The sequence below is a fragment of the Polypterus senegalus genome, chromosome 5, assembly GCF_016835505.1.
Source record: "Polypterus senegalus isolate Bchr_013 chromosome 5, ASM1683550v1, whole genome shotgun sequence".
Taxonomy (NCBI): Eukaryota; Metazoa; Chordata; class Cladistia; order Polypteriformes; family Polypteridae; genus Polypterus; species Polypterus senegalus.
In genome coordinates, this window is record NC_053158.1 from 175971041 (window position 1) to 175987337 (window position 16297).

Consider the following 16297-nt stretch of genomic DNA (forward strand, 5'->3'; position numbering starts at 1 on the left):
AAAGCATCAGATATAACATTATTACCCTTCCTTCAAGGTGCTATTTAGGATAATATGATGCATAAATGAGTATTCAATTGTGATATTCTATAATCCTACACTACAATGCTTGCATGAAAACTCATTTTACTTAAGTGGAACAATGATAACTCAACCCCTCAATGGGAAAATGAGGTTTTATGTTATCTAAAACTGGGAAAAACCCATTCTGTCCGTGAGGAATGGTTAAACTGGGAATGTTACTGATGCACTGAAAGCAAGCTCAGTGGGAAGTTAGAGTTTATCCTTCCAGCAAACCTGGCAGGCAAACAGTCCACCTTGGGGCTCCACTCACCCCAAAGGAATTTAGAGTCACAATTAACCTCAAAAACTGGAATTAATGGAATAAATTCAGCTTGATTTCAATTTACTCTTTTGTAGCACTGAATAAACTGATAAAACAGCTTACAGCCATCTGCATCCATTTGCAATTATACTACATTAACATAAATTACTAAATGATACATTTATATTTGAGTTAAATATACAACCAAACAAAACTGAATCTCCAATCATTTAAACCCACATAACATCAAAAAGTCATAAACGTTCACAAAAGAAAACTACTGACCTTCAAAGTTCTTAAAACAAACAGAAACATAGCCAGAGTTTCATCACAAGAAACACAAAATGTAAAAGATGGTGAACTTGAAAGTTAATATCTGTTCATTGTTACAATTATGAGCTAATCATACTGGAACATTTCAGAAAAATAAGAACAAAAAGTCCACCACTGCAGCTCTTCAAGGTCCAATCACATAAAACCTTTTCAGTCGAGTCATTTTCACATTCCTTTTATTAACAATTAGACAATTCGACATTGTTAAACATAAACCATGATGAGACAAAAGGAGTAATCCAGCAAGACAACAAAACTATTACTAAGACTAACAGAGTAGAAAACTGTGTATGCGCTATGTAAGACAACATCCTCCATCAGGTCCAGCGTAGTCCTACTGCCTGATGAGAACTGCACTCCCTGTGTCGGCGCTATATTTCAGGCTGCCCTCCTCCCATTATAACCCCTGTTCCATGATATGACATGTATCTTAAATTTTAAATCAAAACCAACAGCAAAGCAGATAAATTACTAACAGACAAACACAAATCCAAACAGATTATGATTTTGTTTATCAGATTTCTACCATCAGAGAAATGTATTGGGTATACTGGTTATTTTCAATTTCTGATGTTAAATCCCTTAATAAAAATGCAACTTCTCCCATTTTATGTTCTGGCTTTTGTTGATGACAGAGACCAAATGCTTCCCCATTGCATACATGGCAGAAAGACAACAGATAACAACATACAGTAACAGCATGTTTATGACATTACTGTGAGCTCCAGAGGTAATAAATCCAATTAAAAAATATCTGTGTATTCAAGTCTAGACCTTCATATTCAATATCAGTGTAATGTCCATCCAGAAATATCTCCATCCACTGAACTGGCCTTTTCCAATTTGGAATCACATCAGGGCAGAGTTCTGTCCTGGTAGTACTGGGCAGAAACCCCCCTTTGTCTGGACAGTACCAATCATAGGAGACACACACACCAATCACCACTGGCCAGCATGAAGACATTAATAAATCTGGCATTTGTGTTATTCTGATATATTAAGAAACTAAAAAAGAAACCAATACAGACAAATCTCTGTCTTTACAATACAATGGAAACATTTGCTTCAATAAATGTAAGAACAACTTTGAAGGCCATTCAGCCTAACATAGGATTCCAGTCCCTATTCATATACAATTTTCTCAAAGTACTACCATTTTTATATTCATCCATGGTGTTGAGGGAGTGCTGTACAGTATGGCGGGATTGTGACAGAGAGAGCTTGGTTGACATCACAATGAAGAGGTCAGCGCAGTCAGTCCATGTGTGAACATCCAGCAGAGTTCTCCTTTAGCTTACGCATTAGGAACACTGCTTCTGAGGGACCTTTGTAATCCAGATGTTGCTGGTTCGCAGTTGACCACTGGTAGTTCCCAGTGTGAAAAAATTGCACAACCTGGGATGGATTGTGGTTTGACTCCTCAACAATACATTTGGCGTAGTCAGCGGGAAATACAATGTGGACAGGTGGCGTGTGGATGTGATGCTGGGATTGGATTGTGTCACGATTCCACAATAATACATATGGTACTTTGTAACTTTTGTGTATAATTTCCCCTTAACAAATGACAATTCATTGAATAGCCTCCCAATCATGAATGCTAAACAAAAACCTTTAAACTTCTTACTGTCTCCTTCGATAAAGTGTGTCCACACCTGCCTCTCCACGGTAACTGCAAAGGAAGAGAAGACCAAAAACCATCAGACAACATGACCTTGATATAAGTTTCTGCTGCACTATGAAACTAGTAACACCCCGAAGAAAATTTACCAGGCCTGGTTTTTTTTGCATCCTGTAACTACAGATGACCCAATTGTTCATGTCTGATGAGCAGTATAGAGCCATAGATGCCATGTTGGCTCTAGTACTAGTATCATGTGCAGATTTTTTTTTTTTTTTGGCCATAATAAACAAGAATGAAAAAGACTCATCTGAAACAAAAGCATTGATATGGTTGGGAAACTAAGAAAACAGGAGAGAAAACCAGAAAGCAGCAGTAATGTGAACAAACTCCTCCTGTTCCTCAATTCAGTGACATGAGGAGTGGGTGGTCTATTCTACCAGAAATACATGTATGCCCCATCCAAACCCGAGCAGGAGGCCAGTTTTCATAACATTTAGAAATGAAGTAACCATGGCTACTGTTAATGATCTGACCTGTAAAAGAAAAAATTAGGGCATGAAATGATAACATTTATGCATCTCTGAAGAAAATTGAAAGACCGCATAGCTGAATGAGTCAACTCTCCTCCATATGCTACAACAGCAAATCGAAACAAATCTTGGGAAGCACCTACCTGATCACAATCAGGGAACTGCTTAGTGTCCATTTTAACCTCAAGCCCTTTTACATGTAACATGTAAACTTACCACGGTAAAGGAGAGTAAATGCATCCTTCGCTTTTGGAATTCTCCTCTTGAATGCGTCTCGATACCTAAAGGTAAAAGAAAAGAAATACTGCAGAGTTATAAGGGAGCCCCAAGTGGAAGAGTTCAGGTACCCTTGGTCGAGACTGAGGGATGAAGAGATGATGAGTTGTATAAATCTACAGACAGTGATTTTGGATAAAGCTTTTAAAGTATTAGATAATCTACACCTCCTGTCTCTGCTATCACCACCAGCTGTGGGTGGCTGACCAAAAGAATGACATCTTGGGCACCAGCAGCTGAAATGAGGTTCTTACACAGGATGGCTGGTGTTACTCTCTTTGAAAGGGGGTGCAGATCAACAATACACAAGGATCTTGACTTGTCACCTTTGCTGCCCTGATCAAGACTGAGTAGTAAGGACTGAAGATGCCTTCCACAAGAGGTCTACAGGCATATCCCACCTGAAAAAGACATAAAGATATGGGGTATGGTGGAAGGATTGTGTTTGTTGGTTGTCCACGGAGTGTCAGGAATTCAGATTATTTACAGAACCCCTTCAATCTGACTGTACAGTACCAGAGAGCTGGTAGCCTTTTTCAGCAGCTCCAGAGTCTAGGTAGTCATCCTAAATGTTATTGTAGTCTTTCTGTGGCTTTTCCTACACTGTATGGCTCATTAAAGGGAAGTCTTTAAAAAGGAGGGTCTTTTGTTTTTTCCATTTTTTTTTTTTGTTACAGACTTTGACGAGGACAATCTACTTACGCATCCAGTATCTGGTCAGCAGAAGCATGTGGTCCTACACTCAAGATGTGTCGGGCTTCTTCTTCACTTAAGTTGCTCTGTGAAAGAAGTTTTATAAGAGTTTATGAAATTAACATTTAGATTGCACAGTTGATCACCAGACTATGTTGCCTTTTACTGTTCCAACCAAAAAAATACACGACTCTGAACTAGAAGGGTTGTAGCTATCTGCAAATGTAGCATGTAGAGATTTGGATAGGTTCTTGTTAGTCTTGTTAATTTCAAATTATCACTTTGTTTTGGTTTACTTGCATATTAACATAATCTGCTTCCCATTCCTGTTATCAAGAAATGATGAGGTGCGAATGTCACCTCTCAAAATTTCTGAGCAATCCTGTGCAAGCTCCCAAATGTCCTTAGCGAAAAATTAGGAGGATAGAGAGGAATAAAAAATTAAAGCAAAAGGTGAAAACTAGGAAGTCAATAAAACCTAGCATCACAGCCAAAACGTGATCCCAACTCAAAGTGGAAATTCAGAAACTAAAGAGTTGTCTTGAAGAACTTTAAGTACACACTTTGTGTACTTTTTTTGAGTGCATCATTAGAATATCAGAAAATTTGAGACAAGAAAGCCCAATTAGCCCAACAAGCTCATCCATCCTATTCACCTAGACTGTCCATAATTACATCAAGTCAAGATTTGAAGGTCACTAAAGTCCAACTGTCCTCCATGCTACTTGATAATTTACTCTACTAGGGGGCTTTGCCCCCTGCTCACTAAGCTCGCCAACCCCCCATCATGCACTATGCACTAGCCTCTTTGCGGTTCTGTCACTCGTGTATGAAGATTCGGACGTACAATTTAAACAGATTTTTATTTTCATGGAAATTGTTACATATGCATCAACGCAACGTATAACTGACTGTTATTGAGTTTTGTTTCTTTCTTTCTATTAAATAAAACAACTTTTTCGAGACTTTGGCTCTGATATTTGTTAATTGTCTTTGCAAAAGCTATTCTAACTGCAAACTGTTAACATTTTAATATAAATGGCATAACAAGATCTCCTTTGTTGTCTAATGTTATCTGTGGAAGATGTACTACATTACCTTTCTTGGATACATCCTTCTTTCTACAGTAATTCGTGTGGTGGAAAAGACCGGATGATGTTAACGGTTGTAGATATTCTTTGGGATATTGTTAAGTTGTTGTTTTCATCTTCCACATGATCACCACCAACTGTTACAGCATAGTCTATTGATCCGCATTTAACCAATTTGATGTGTAACCAATCAACATTTTTGGATGTATTTAACCAATCTGCAGTGTAACTGATTGACATTTTTTGGCATTAATTCATTTGGCTTCCTTGTTTCTCGGTGCTACGATTGCACGTGTACTCATTTTTTATGTTGATAACCCTTCGTGATGAAATTCTTCAATATGATTTGAACATAATACGTCTTTTTAAATTGGGAACTTAAAGTGAGGAAAACAGCTGAGAGTGCAGAAACTGTGTCTGACAAAAGCATTCATGCAAAAGAGAGTTCAGGTCTTGTTTGAAAATGTTTAAGAGGAGGGCATGACTTGAAAAAATGTCAAGGCAAAAGTCTCGTCTCGCAGGACTTGAAAAAATCTCTCTTCTAAAAAGTCTTGTTGCGTCAAATGATTTTTTTTATATAATAGAGAGATGTGTCTGTGGTTCTTTACATAAAGAAACATTCATAAACAGCCAAGGCTCAGCTTCTGAATAAGGAATTTGAAAGAATGAAATGAGCAGCTACAGCAGATGCCCAGTAGCAAGACAGAGCAAAATTAGATTACTGAGGAGTGGCCTAGTGATTCAGACATTAGCACTGCTGTCCAGAGCCTCCGGGGACCTGGGCTCAGATCTCTCAGAGGAGCTGGTGGGTTGGATCTCTCACTGCTTGTGTGTTCTCTGGTTACTGACATTTCAGACCATGTGGGGCTGAGTGCTGTGCTGTTTGGCACTTACCATTTTAAACATTGAAGTTTTATTCTGAAATGTTTACTAACACAAAGTTGTAGAGAAAACACAGACAAACTTCTACAATCAAAGCACAGAAGCAACCACTGGGTCAATGGCTGCTACTGTTGCGTCGCGAGTTGCTCTTGTTTCTAATGGTAGTGAGTCACAGAGGGTTGTAAAGATGTCTTTTTGCGAGTTGGCACTCAGCAAATCACACTCGATTCCTCCCCCTGGGACCACCCCTATTCTGGTGATCTTGTTTGATTCACCAAGGGGTGAACCCCCCTGTACCAGTACGGTGAGAAGACACTTACATTGGAAATAGTGAGTTACAACATCAAAAAGGCAGAGGGACACTGACCTAAGCAGCTATAAGAAATGGATAGCAGGCTGCTAACCTTCGAATTAGCCAATCAGAGGAGAGCAACTTGCATTGAATGTGACAGACTGGTGAATTTTATATAAGGCTGATGGAAGGATCCCTACCAAGCTGAAGCTGAGAAGTCACAACCTAGGACAAGGCCCTCCAATTTTCAAGGTAGACAAACCACTTTTGTAGGAAATATGCAGACATTTAACTTGGTAAATTAATTATCAGTTTGCCTTCAGCAATGCTGTTAATTCATTAAATTTTCTGGTTAGGCTCTAACTTTATTTACCCTATCTTTCTCTGAAGGAGCCATTAGACTTCTACCAAGGTACCTGGAGCACACTTGATTTAAGGAACAGAATAATATTAATTATTGATAAGCATAAGGAATTCAAAAATATGATAACTGCATATATATATATTGATATTTAATAAAGGACGAACACAGACAAACAAACAGAGGGGCTGGCTGTTTACTTGCTATTTAGAGTTCGGATTTATCTTGGCATAGATAAACAGTTTTACGATTCAAAGTTTTAAAAGGTGATGTCCATTGTTGTGTGAAGTTATTTCTAGGCTGCTGCTCGGGGTTCAGGTGGAGGATTCTTCTTGTGTTGGAGTGGACTCTCTCTTTGCTGTGTGACCCTTTGTTGGTGGTGTGCAGTGCTTTTCTCAATTAGATCCCTTGCTGCATTGTTCTCTCTGGCACAAGAGTTTAGATACTTAAGTTCCTTCTTGAAGTAATGGCAACCTCTCAGCATTTTCAGATTACTGGCACACTGTTTTGACTTGGCAGTCTGGATCTTGGCTTTCTGGTCCACAAAGAAAAGATTTTGTCAATCAGGCTCATCAGCTTGTAGTTTCAGAGAGAAATCGCCGAAGCTGTCAGTGAGTGTAAGCAGGGGATATACTCAGATGGAATAATGTAACTAGTTTATGAAGAAATGTGGGACCTCTCATGATTAGATTAAAGTCCCTTCCATTTAAAAGATCAGCTCTTTCTCATTGGCGAGTTATTCTGCTCATCATAGTTGTCACTCCTTGAATTATAGGTCTTTGTTTATGCTTGAGTCCATTTCATGCCTTCTGGCTCAAGAGGTCTACACAGGGGGCCTCTGAAAAGATGTCAGTTCAACTCTGACTTGCACCTTTGTTATCAGTAGTAGTCCAGGCAGATCCTGGTAGAAGCTGGAGTTCAGTCACTTAGTTTGGAATGTCTGCTAAATCTTCTGCCTTCACAGCAGGGTGTGCCATTAAAGCCCAGCAGAATGGGCAATGCCCACTTTGTCCTACACTTTTAACGGAAAACTGCCAGGGTTGGCTGTCACTTGCCATGAGCTGTTAATTACATGTGCCCGCTTGCTTTAGTGAAAACAAACCAGCCTGCCCATTAACCCTTTGGACAAAATGTCTTTTTAAAAAACCCTATTAGACATATAAATATGTGTCATGAGTGCAGAGTGCATACTGCTTGTTTTAAAATAACATACCCTAACGAAAGGGGAAAGCCTTTCTGTGGCATCAGATGATATGTTGGCATTTAACGGCATCAATGCACAAATGGTAAATATGATGCTGTGTACGCTCTCTGTTGTTCAGTGCTACGAGCCAATGTAACTTTAAAAGAACTGGCAGCTATGCCTCTGAAAACATGAACTGCAAAGTATGCATTTGAAGTAAATGGTGTGTCACACCCTGTCAAAAAGACTGCCGTGAAGAAAGAAGATAACAAAGAGAGATGCAGGAACCACAGATTTTGTACTCAAAACACTCGAATCAACAAATCTGCCTAATGAAACCAGTAAAATTGGAGAGAGAGCTGCACAGCATCCACCTTCTGACTGCACCTCTAAATGAATAACTGAAGAAATTTAACATTACTGTCTAACTGGAAATGCAAACGTGCCAAGATAAAATACCCGCAGAGCTAAAACATGTCGGATTTCCATAGGCGACACTACTTATCAAAACTCTAGTTGCTGTTGTTATTCATATAGCAATACAATAGTTAATATGACTGAAAAATATTGTAGCAGACAGAGGCACATTTTAAAGGTGTGGATCCCCCGTAGCTGTGGTGGTCTACATGTGTGTGTCTGCCTGTCTCCACTGTCACTGTACTCATTACAATGTGCAAATTAATTAAAAAAAGCTTCAGTTACCTTCTGCTACTGAGCTCCTGAATGAATAACAGCAATTTTAGCTTTTTGTTTTCTCTCAGCAACAAGTCTTTTTTTCAGTATCTTTCGCCCTTTCCCTGATACCCCGATGGCAGTTTTAAAATGCATGGACTGGAGGAATTGGGGGCAGGTGTTTTAGGAAGAAGCCTTGTGCTTGGAGCCTTTGCAGTGCAGGATTTCACTGCCGTTCTCATTTGAGAATCACATCTGACCCTGTGAGACTAAATCACTTCAGTTTAAAGAACATGTACTGTAGATTAATATAATAATGGAAGTGTTTAAAACTATGAAGGGCACTGTTATGGCTAGCAATACTAGCAAGAACAATTTATAAGCAACTGGAAGGAAAAAGTCTAAAAGCCAAAATAAGGTGGAAACTGGGTACTGTAATTAAAACTGAAACATATGATATAAAAATCTGTCTGTTCAAATCAGGAAGTAATCTTTCCAGATGAGTTTTAACCTGGAAGGGTCACTACCTCTAAGAACACGCCCCTAGAAACGCAGGAGCGGCTCTAACAACTGGAACTCAAAATGGCACCAATCGCAATGACACAAAGTGGGGTTGGATAAGGGCCAGAACAAAATTACCAGAATAAAAGTGACAAAAGATATGTAATCTACAGCAAAATAAATAAATAAATAAAAACACAAAGTGTGAGAACGAATAAAATGACCATGGGGAATGCAGAAAACAATTAAATAAGTAGTCCAATAGAAGAGGAATGAGAAGGGTACATTCTACCCTAAATATCAATGGGGGCACAGATAGAACTCTCTTGAGAAGGTAATTTGGCACAAACTTTAGAAGGAAATTCTTCACACAGAGAACACAAGATACGTGAATTACAGTATTGTACCAAGTAGTCCAATGGAATTACAGCACTTTGAAGACTCGACAATCTCAACTCAACAGTATTCTTGGAGTCTGATGAACCAAACAGCCTGCTCCTGTCCGCAGCTTTTTTGTGCTCATCGGAGTGTTATACAGGTGTTACTGGACAGAACAGTCAATGAATTCCTTTCGATTACACAGAAGGTGATGGATTATTTTCTCTATCGTCTCGATTGTCTTTGGCTCGTTAGCACATTTGAGGATTCTTTAACTGCCATCTGTATCTTCATTTTCTGTACTGCTTATTCCAATTCAATTTTAAGGACCAGGGGTCCAGCCTGAAAGCATCAAGTGCTGGACAGTAACGAGCCTTGTTGGGACACCAATCTGTCCCGAAGGTGATTTGGCTTTTTTGCTCAGACTTTCTACCTTTATGATAAAAATTCTGAAGCTAAAACATCAATAGGTAGCTAACAGAACATTTTCAAAGCAATGTAAACCATTACACCCACCTGGGAACCCAGCCTGTGATATGTGAATATCATATTGCAGATGTCTGCAGAAGAATAAGATGAGTGTACCTTCAAAACAAGAAAGAGGCTACAAACCACATCTGTGCGTAAAATTCAAATATAAACTGGGATTCATCAAATCACACCAAAAACATACAGTTAGAAGAAAACTCAGATATTCAGAAAATGTGGGTGAACTATTTAAACTAAAGATCTGATACACGTCACGACTCTCCCATAGATGATCTGCCTCACCATCACATTGAGTTAATGAGAACGGCCGAGTTCTGTCACTGAAAAAGCTCAGAAACCGACAATGAAAAGGCTGGACTTCCAATGTTAAGCTATTTTATCATGACAGAAAATAAAGGACCTCTTGAGCTCTAGAAGTCGTGGGGGCTGTAAGCTTCCTTCTGAATTTCAGCAAATAGAGAGATCAAGCAAGGCTTCTAATTAGATAACAAGACAGACAACATGACACCAATAAACTGCATGGAACAAAAACCCTGCAGCTTTGTCAGCCCTTTAGGACTAGCACAACCCTCTCTGGGCTAGAAGATACTCCAAAAGGAAATTCTGTCTGGAAAGAACCACAGGCCACTATGGATTATTCCAGCAGTTGGTCTGAATCTCATGTCCTCCCCAATGAAGAAGCTGAAAGAAAAATGTAATTTAATTTTAAAATCAAGCAGTGTAAACACATTAGAACATCAGATCAATCTAGATGAGAACAAGTCATTCAGCCCAACAAAACTCACTGGTCCTATCCACTCAATTCCAAAATAAAGTTTTGAAGGTCCTAAAGCTCTGCTATATACAATTCTATTTGATAGCTTATTCCAAGTGTCCATGGTACTCTGTGTGAAGAAAAACCTCCTAATGTTTGTGTGAAATTTACCCTTAATAAGTTTCCAACTGTGTCCCCAGGTTCTTGACGAACTCATTTTAAAGTAACAGTCCCCCTCGATCCACTGCACTAATTTCCTTCGTAATTTTAAACACTTCAATTATGCCACTACTTAATCTTCTGTTGCTTAAACTGAAAAGGCTCAGCTCTTTTAATCTTTCTTCATAATTCATCCCCTGTAGCCCTGGAATAAGCCTATTCACTCTTCTCTGGACCTTTTCTAGTGCTGCTATGAATTTTTAAGCCTGAACATCAAAACTGCTCGCAGAACTCCAGATGAGGCCTCACCAGTGCATTATAAAGCTTGAGCAGAACCTCCTTGGACTTGTACTCCATACATCAGGGTTCTATACAACCTAACATTCTGTTTACCTTCTTAATGGCTTCTGAACACTCTCTGGAAGTCAATTGCTTAGAGTCCACTACAAGTTCTAAATCCTTTTCATAAGGTGTTCTTTTTCATTTTCTGACTGTCCATTGTGTATTCAAATCTAACATTTTTACTTCCTTCATGTAATACTTTACATTTGCTTACATTATATTTCCCACAATGATAAAGGCCAACCAAGACTTAAGGAGTTAACAATCATCATCGCTGTATGGGAAAAGGAAGATTGTCTTGTTACCGATATCCACAGACTTCGCTATTACATCCATTACGTCAACAGAGCTGCTGATGTGACTACCATCTGTCCTTCATTGAACGCCAACACAGTGAAGAGTCAGATCATGTTAAGATGATCTGTGGAGAGTGTAGAAATCACACATTCCAGTTCTGGGACAGGATACTTGTGTGTCACTAAAGGTGACATATGAACAACAGATGCCCCCCAGATTGGACAACACTTGACAAATGGATTTGAAGTGTTTGCATTCATTAGGCAGGGATTATCTTGAGCACATGGAGACTTCTCCAACAGGGAGGGCATGGACGACAGGCCAAGTGGTCTAGTAGACCAAGCTCATTTGTCAGATAAGAGGGGCTCCTCTATGGTGACCAAGACAGCTTACTCTGGTTGGACTATAGATGACCCTATCACTCGCTGTTATGGACATTCACTCAAAGTGTTGCAAATGCCCTACCAAACACAAGGTGGTCAGCTGCAAGAACAAGAAGAAGAAGAAGAAAGATTGTCAGGGAGACAAAAAATAAAAATTATAGGCAGTGTGGCATAGTGGCTAGGCATCTGGATTGTGTATCGTGAAGATGACGGTTCAAAAAACACACTGAATGAGTCACTTAACTCACCAATTATAAAAAGCAAACAGACCAGTAATGTCCTGAATTTGTAGGTCATGTGTCTGCCAAACAGAAAGGAATCAACGATAGCAGTAAGCTCAGGTTTGAGGCTGTGTGTGTGAGACCAGACAGTATGCCTTTTAAAACAAATACAGCGTGAATGTTCCAACTCTATAAAGTGTCTTCAATCAAATGGAATATTCTTCACTACCAGTACCACCAGCAATAAACACTTTTCAAAGCAAAAATAGATAAAGCAGATACTACAAAAATCAAATGCAGGTTAATTTAAATGGCAATACTGGGACATTTAGAAATACCCCATCATCAATTTGATTAAAAGTGGCATGGAGCAGTAACACCAATTTGTACGGCTACAGGGCTCTGGGTTTAATTGCCAGCCCTACTGCGGTGTGCATCCTCTTCATTTCAGACACTGATTTTCATGTCCAGAAAAAAAAAAACTGACTATGGAATCATGACTCTAATCAGGATGGTCCCAATCTACTTGACTGACCTCACTAAATAACGGGATGTGTCACTTCATCCAGCATGATGCATAAAAAATGAGCTCAAATCAGGGCCTCAGCACTGCACTTGATGGACTCAATATGAGAGATTCAGTATTCTTGTTAATCTCCACGGTGAATGTACTCTCCTGTTTATAGAAAAATGCTTTATTTTGTAGTCTTGGCCCATGCAGCTCTCACCTTCATACACAAATATGTTTTCTGTCTTGTGTTATCACTATGACCAAGTTAACTAGCTGAACAGTTGCATAACAAAACATTAACTCTGTCAAACATAACCGATGTAAAACCAGGTCACTGGGGCTAAGGCTATCCCAGCAGTGCTGGACAAATGCCAGGACCCTGCAAAGAAATGGGTGCCACTTCATTGTATGCCCACTTATCCGCATTCCCACTGAAATACAGAACGACTCGGACTAAACATACTCCCTACCAAACTACCCAGTAATTTCTTCCATATGCCTGTGGTACTTGGTGTGAAGAAAACCTTTCAAACATTGACATGAGATTTTGCCCTTAGTAAGTTTCTGTCTGTGCTCCAGAACATATTTTAAAGTATCAGCTTGGACCCACCATACTAATTCCCTTTCAATTTCTGAATGCGCACAATTAAAAGGCTCTGTACTTCCGAATACCTCTTAGTCTTCAGCTAAGTCCCTGTTCTCTAAACTCTAAAGTCTTTTTTGTAATATGGAGAACAAAACCGTACACAGTAGTTCAGGCGACACTTCACTAGTGTGTTATGAAGCTTAAGCAGGAGCTCCATTGGCGTGTACTCCACACGTTGTGCTCTTTAATCAAACATTCCATTAACCTTCATGATGGCTTCTGTACATTGTGTGGGTATGGAAAGTGATGGGTCCACTGTGACTCCTAGCTTCTTCTCACATGGCATAATTTCATGTTTCAAACCTCTCATTGTGTTTTCAAATCCAACATGTTTCATTCCTGTGTAATACTTTACATTTACTTACATTAAATTTCATCTGCCACAGACCTGCCCAAGCCTGTATGCTATCTAAGACCCTCTGTTAACGATTCAATGGATTCAAGATTATCTACCAAGCTTGGTATCATCTGCAGACTTAACCAGCTTGTTTTTTATATTATTATCCAGACTGTTTCTAAATATTAAAAAGAGCAGCAACCCCTGGGATGCCACTGTTAACATCATGCAATTCCAAAATGCCTACTATACAGTACCTTTTTGCTCATGTTGTTTAAGTCAGTTTTGGACCCACCTATGCTGAACTTCCACTTTACTATTTCAATGCCTAGCATCTCTTGTGGGACCTTCTCAAGATACATCACAGACACCATTCTGATCTGATGCTTCTGTTTCAGAATTTCAGCATATTAGTAAATCTCACGCAGACTATTAACTAATATGCCTGTTCTGACGCTGGGACCTTTACCTAAATACCTCCTTCCATCAATTTTCCTGTCATACATGTTAAGCTTACTGGCCTATCAGCTTGATCACCCTCTTGATATCATAGGACATTTGCTAGCTTGCAGTCCACGGGACTGTGCCCAGAGGCATACACGTCAGTGGTGTTTATATGCACTCATTAACCTCCTCACGTGGTTGGTGATCAATGTTATCTGGCCCTGGTGATTTTAGATTTCAGCCTGTTTAATCGAAGCAGCACTTCTCTTTCTCTCTTTCTCTCTACAATTTCCAAATCACTAAGGACCACCTTAATAACCTCATCTTTCTCTTGGAAGGGAAGGGAAATGGAGATTTAGAGCAATTTCTATTTCACTATCTAGATATCTGAATTTAAACTTGGTCATTTCTAGTACTCTCCAACACCTCAATTGTCCTTTTACTGTGAAAATTCTGAAACATTCACCTTCTATACAATGGCTTTCTAACTTTCCTTATTTCCTTTAAAAACTTTGCTCTCATAGGCCCCCAGGGGTTTCACTGAAGTCTATTTGTCTTGTATGCTTAAAAGAGGCTGTTTTTTTTATTTTTTGTCCACTTATTTATCCAGTAAAGGAGTCCTCTTTAATTTATTACTGTTCTACATTACACATTGCACTTTAAGACTGCTGCATCAGCTCTAGGTGTGCCCTACTAAAGTTATAAACTTGACAGCTTTACTTTCTAGATCTGTGTTCTGCCACAACACTCATAAGTACATTCGGTTATGGCCACTACATCCTAATGGTTCAATCCCCCTATCCCATGGACTCTCTCCTGATTATTGCAAAATACTAAATCTGCAGCAGACAGGCGTCTCCTCGTGTTGGTGCTTTAACATGCAGAGATACATTGCACTGCCTGCAGTGGTGATGCTTCCCTTCCAGTATGTTTTAAATAACTTCCATGCATGGTTTGATGCCCTGAATGGTATAACTGGAAGGTCTGTTTTTAAAACACAGCTGATGTGAGAAGATCTTTGTTGAATGTAAATCCACACAAAGCTGCTGGACCAAACAACACAACTGAGTGCTTATGGAAAGTGTAAACCAGCTAGCTGACTGATATGTTTACAGACATCTTCAACATTGCCATGAGGCAGATGTCCATACCCAAATACTTCAAAACCTTCACCATCATATCTGCTCCAAAGAAGTTCTTTGTCTCTTGCTTCAATGACTGTGGCACTGGTCATGATGGAGAGCTAGAGGCTAGTCTTAGGACCTCCACATCACACGACCCTCCCCAGTGTGCCTATCACCCAAACCTCTCCAATGAAGACACAGGAGATGCAGCAAGAGGCATCATTCTCAATACAAGCAACTCAACCTTCAAGTGCATTTTACCTATCCTTCTGTTTGCAACTTTAGTGTTGCAGAGAGCTGAAACCCTGTCCAGCAGCATCGGGTACAAGGCAGGAACCAACCATGGCTGGGGCAAAATAACCTATTTTGCATTACAAAATTTTGATATTTTATTTCATTTTATTCCTTTTCTAAGAAAGCCAGACATGGCTTGTATAATATACAGCTTTACCTGGCTTGACATGGTGACAGGGAACCAGACTAAACATCCAAATGACCAAAACAAAAAGCCAAAAGACACCTTCTGCTTCTTCTCTGAATTAGTCAACAATGAGTGCACTCCAGGTTAGGAGGAAAGAGAAAATGAGAGAACAGGAGTGGGAGGAGCAAGTTGGTGGGCGGGGCAAGTATCAGCAGTCATTCACAGTTTCATCTTTTGGCCAACAGACAACAAAAAAAGAGTTCAAGAGAAGCTGATTCTCAACATGGGTGTAAGGCAATCATAACTCATAAAATTTACAGTGAACAGTGACACACACAATTATAGTGTAGAAGTTCTTTATTACATCAATTCAGGGAGTCAGGTGTGTATCATAGCTGGGAGTGTGAAGGTCTACATGGTGGACATTAGAGGTGGACCTAATATGGAGGTGACTGAAATATTCATTTACAAGCCTGCATTGTCCAATTCAGAGTCATGGAGGCAGCATCAGGTACAAGACAGAGAGCAACCCTTGAGAGGTTGTGCCATTTCATTTCATTCTAACACACAAATATCCATTTGTGGGCCCAGAGTTGCCAGTAAACCCAAAACACCTGCCTTTGGGCTGTCATAGAAAATTCAGAGTATCCGCATACTCCCTACTCCTGTCTCTCTCTCTCTCCTCTCCACACTGACAGTCAATGGGCCTGGAAATACTGCAACAGTCAATTTATTTCTTGTGTACCCCCAAATCACACAATGAATGACTCAATGGGCTGTAAGAGACCTTTTTTTGACAGCGCCTCACCTTGAAAAGACTTCCAAAAAATAGAAAATAAATAAATAAAATGTAAGAAATCCTGGGAAAGACAATTCAGAGAGAGACTCCCTTCCAGGTAGGTTGGGAGTGCAATGGTTGTTAAAAAATGTGGTAAATATGACACATAAAACAGAACACAAGTGATCCTCTTTACAGAGCTGGACTGCCAAAACTACCACTGGGAAATACATACCAATCCCTTTAGTTC

The 16297-nt window shown here is 39.6% G+C and overlaps 1 protein-coding gene across 2 annotated transcripts in view; it reads right to left on the reverse strand.

Annotated features, from left to right (window-relative positions):
- Window positions 1–808: 808 nt before the first annotated feature.
- Window positions 809–16297, reverse strand: part of LOC120529657 (nuclease EXOG, mitochondrial-like) — a 78587-nt gene continuing 63098 nt past the window's right edge. Inside the window, exons 8-10 of one of the 2 annotated variants that reach the window (XM_039753650.1) lie at window positions 3791–3867; window positions 3029–3093; window positions 809–2330 (exon numbers count right to left, since the gene is read on the reverse strand). Coding sequence is in view for 1 of the 2 variants with exons in the window: in XM_039753651.1 (XP_039609585.1) it covers window positions 3854–3867 (14 nt within the window). In the remaining variant the exon portion in view is untranslated. The remainder of the gene's footprint in view (window positions 2331–3028; window positions 3094–3790; window positions 3868–16297) is intronic. The other variant, XM_039753651.1, reaches the window with a different exon arrangement.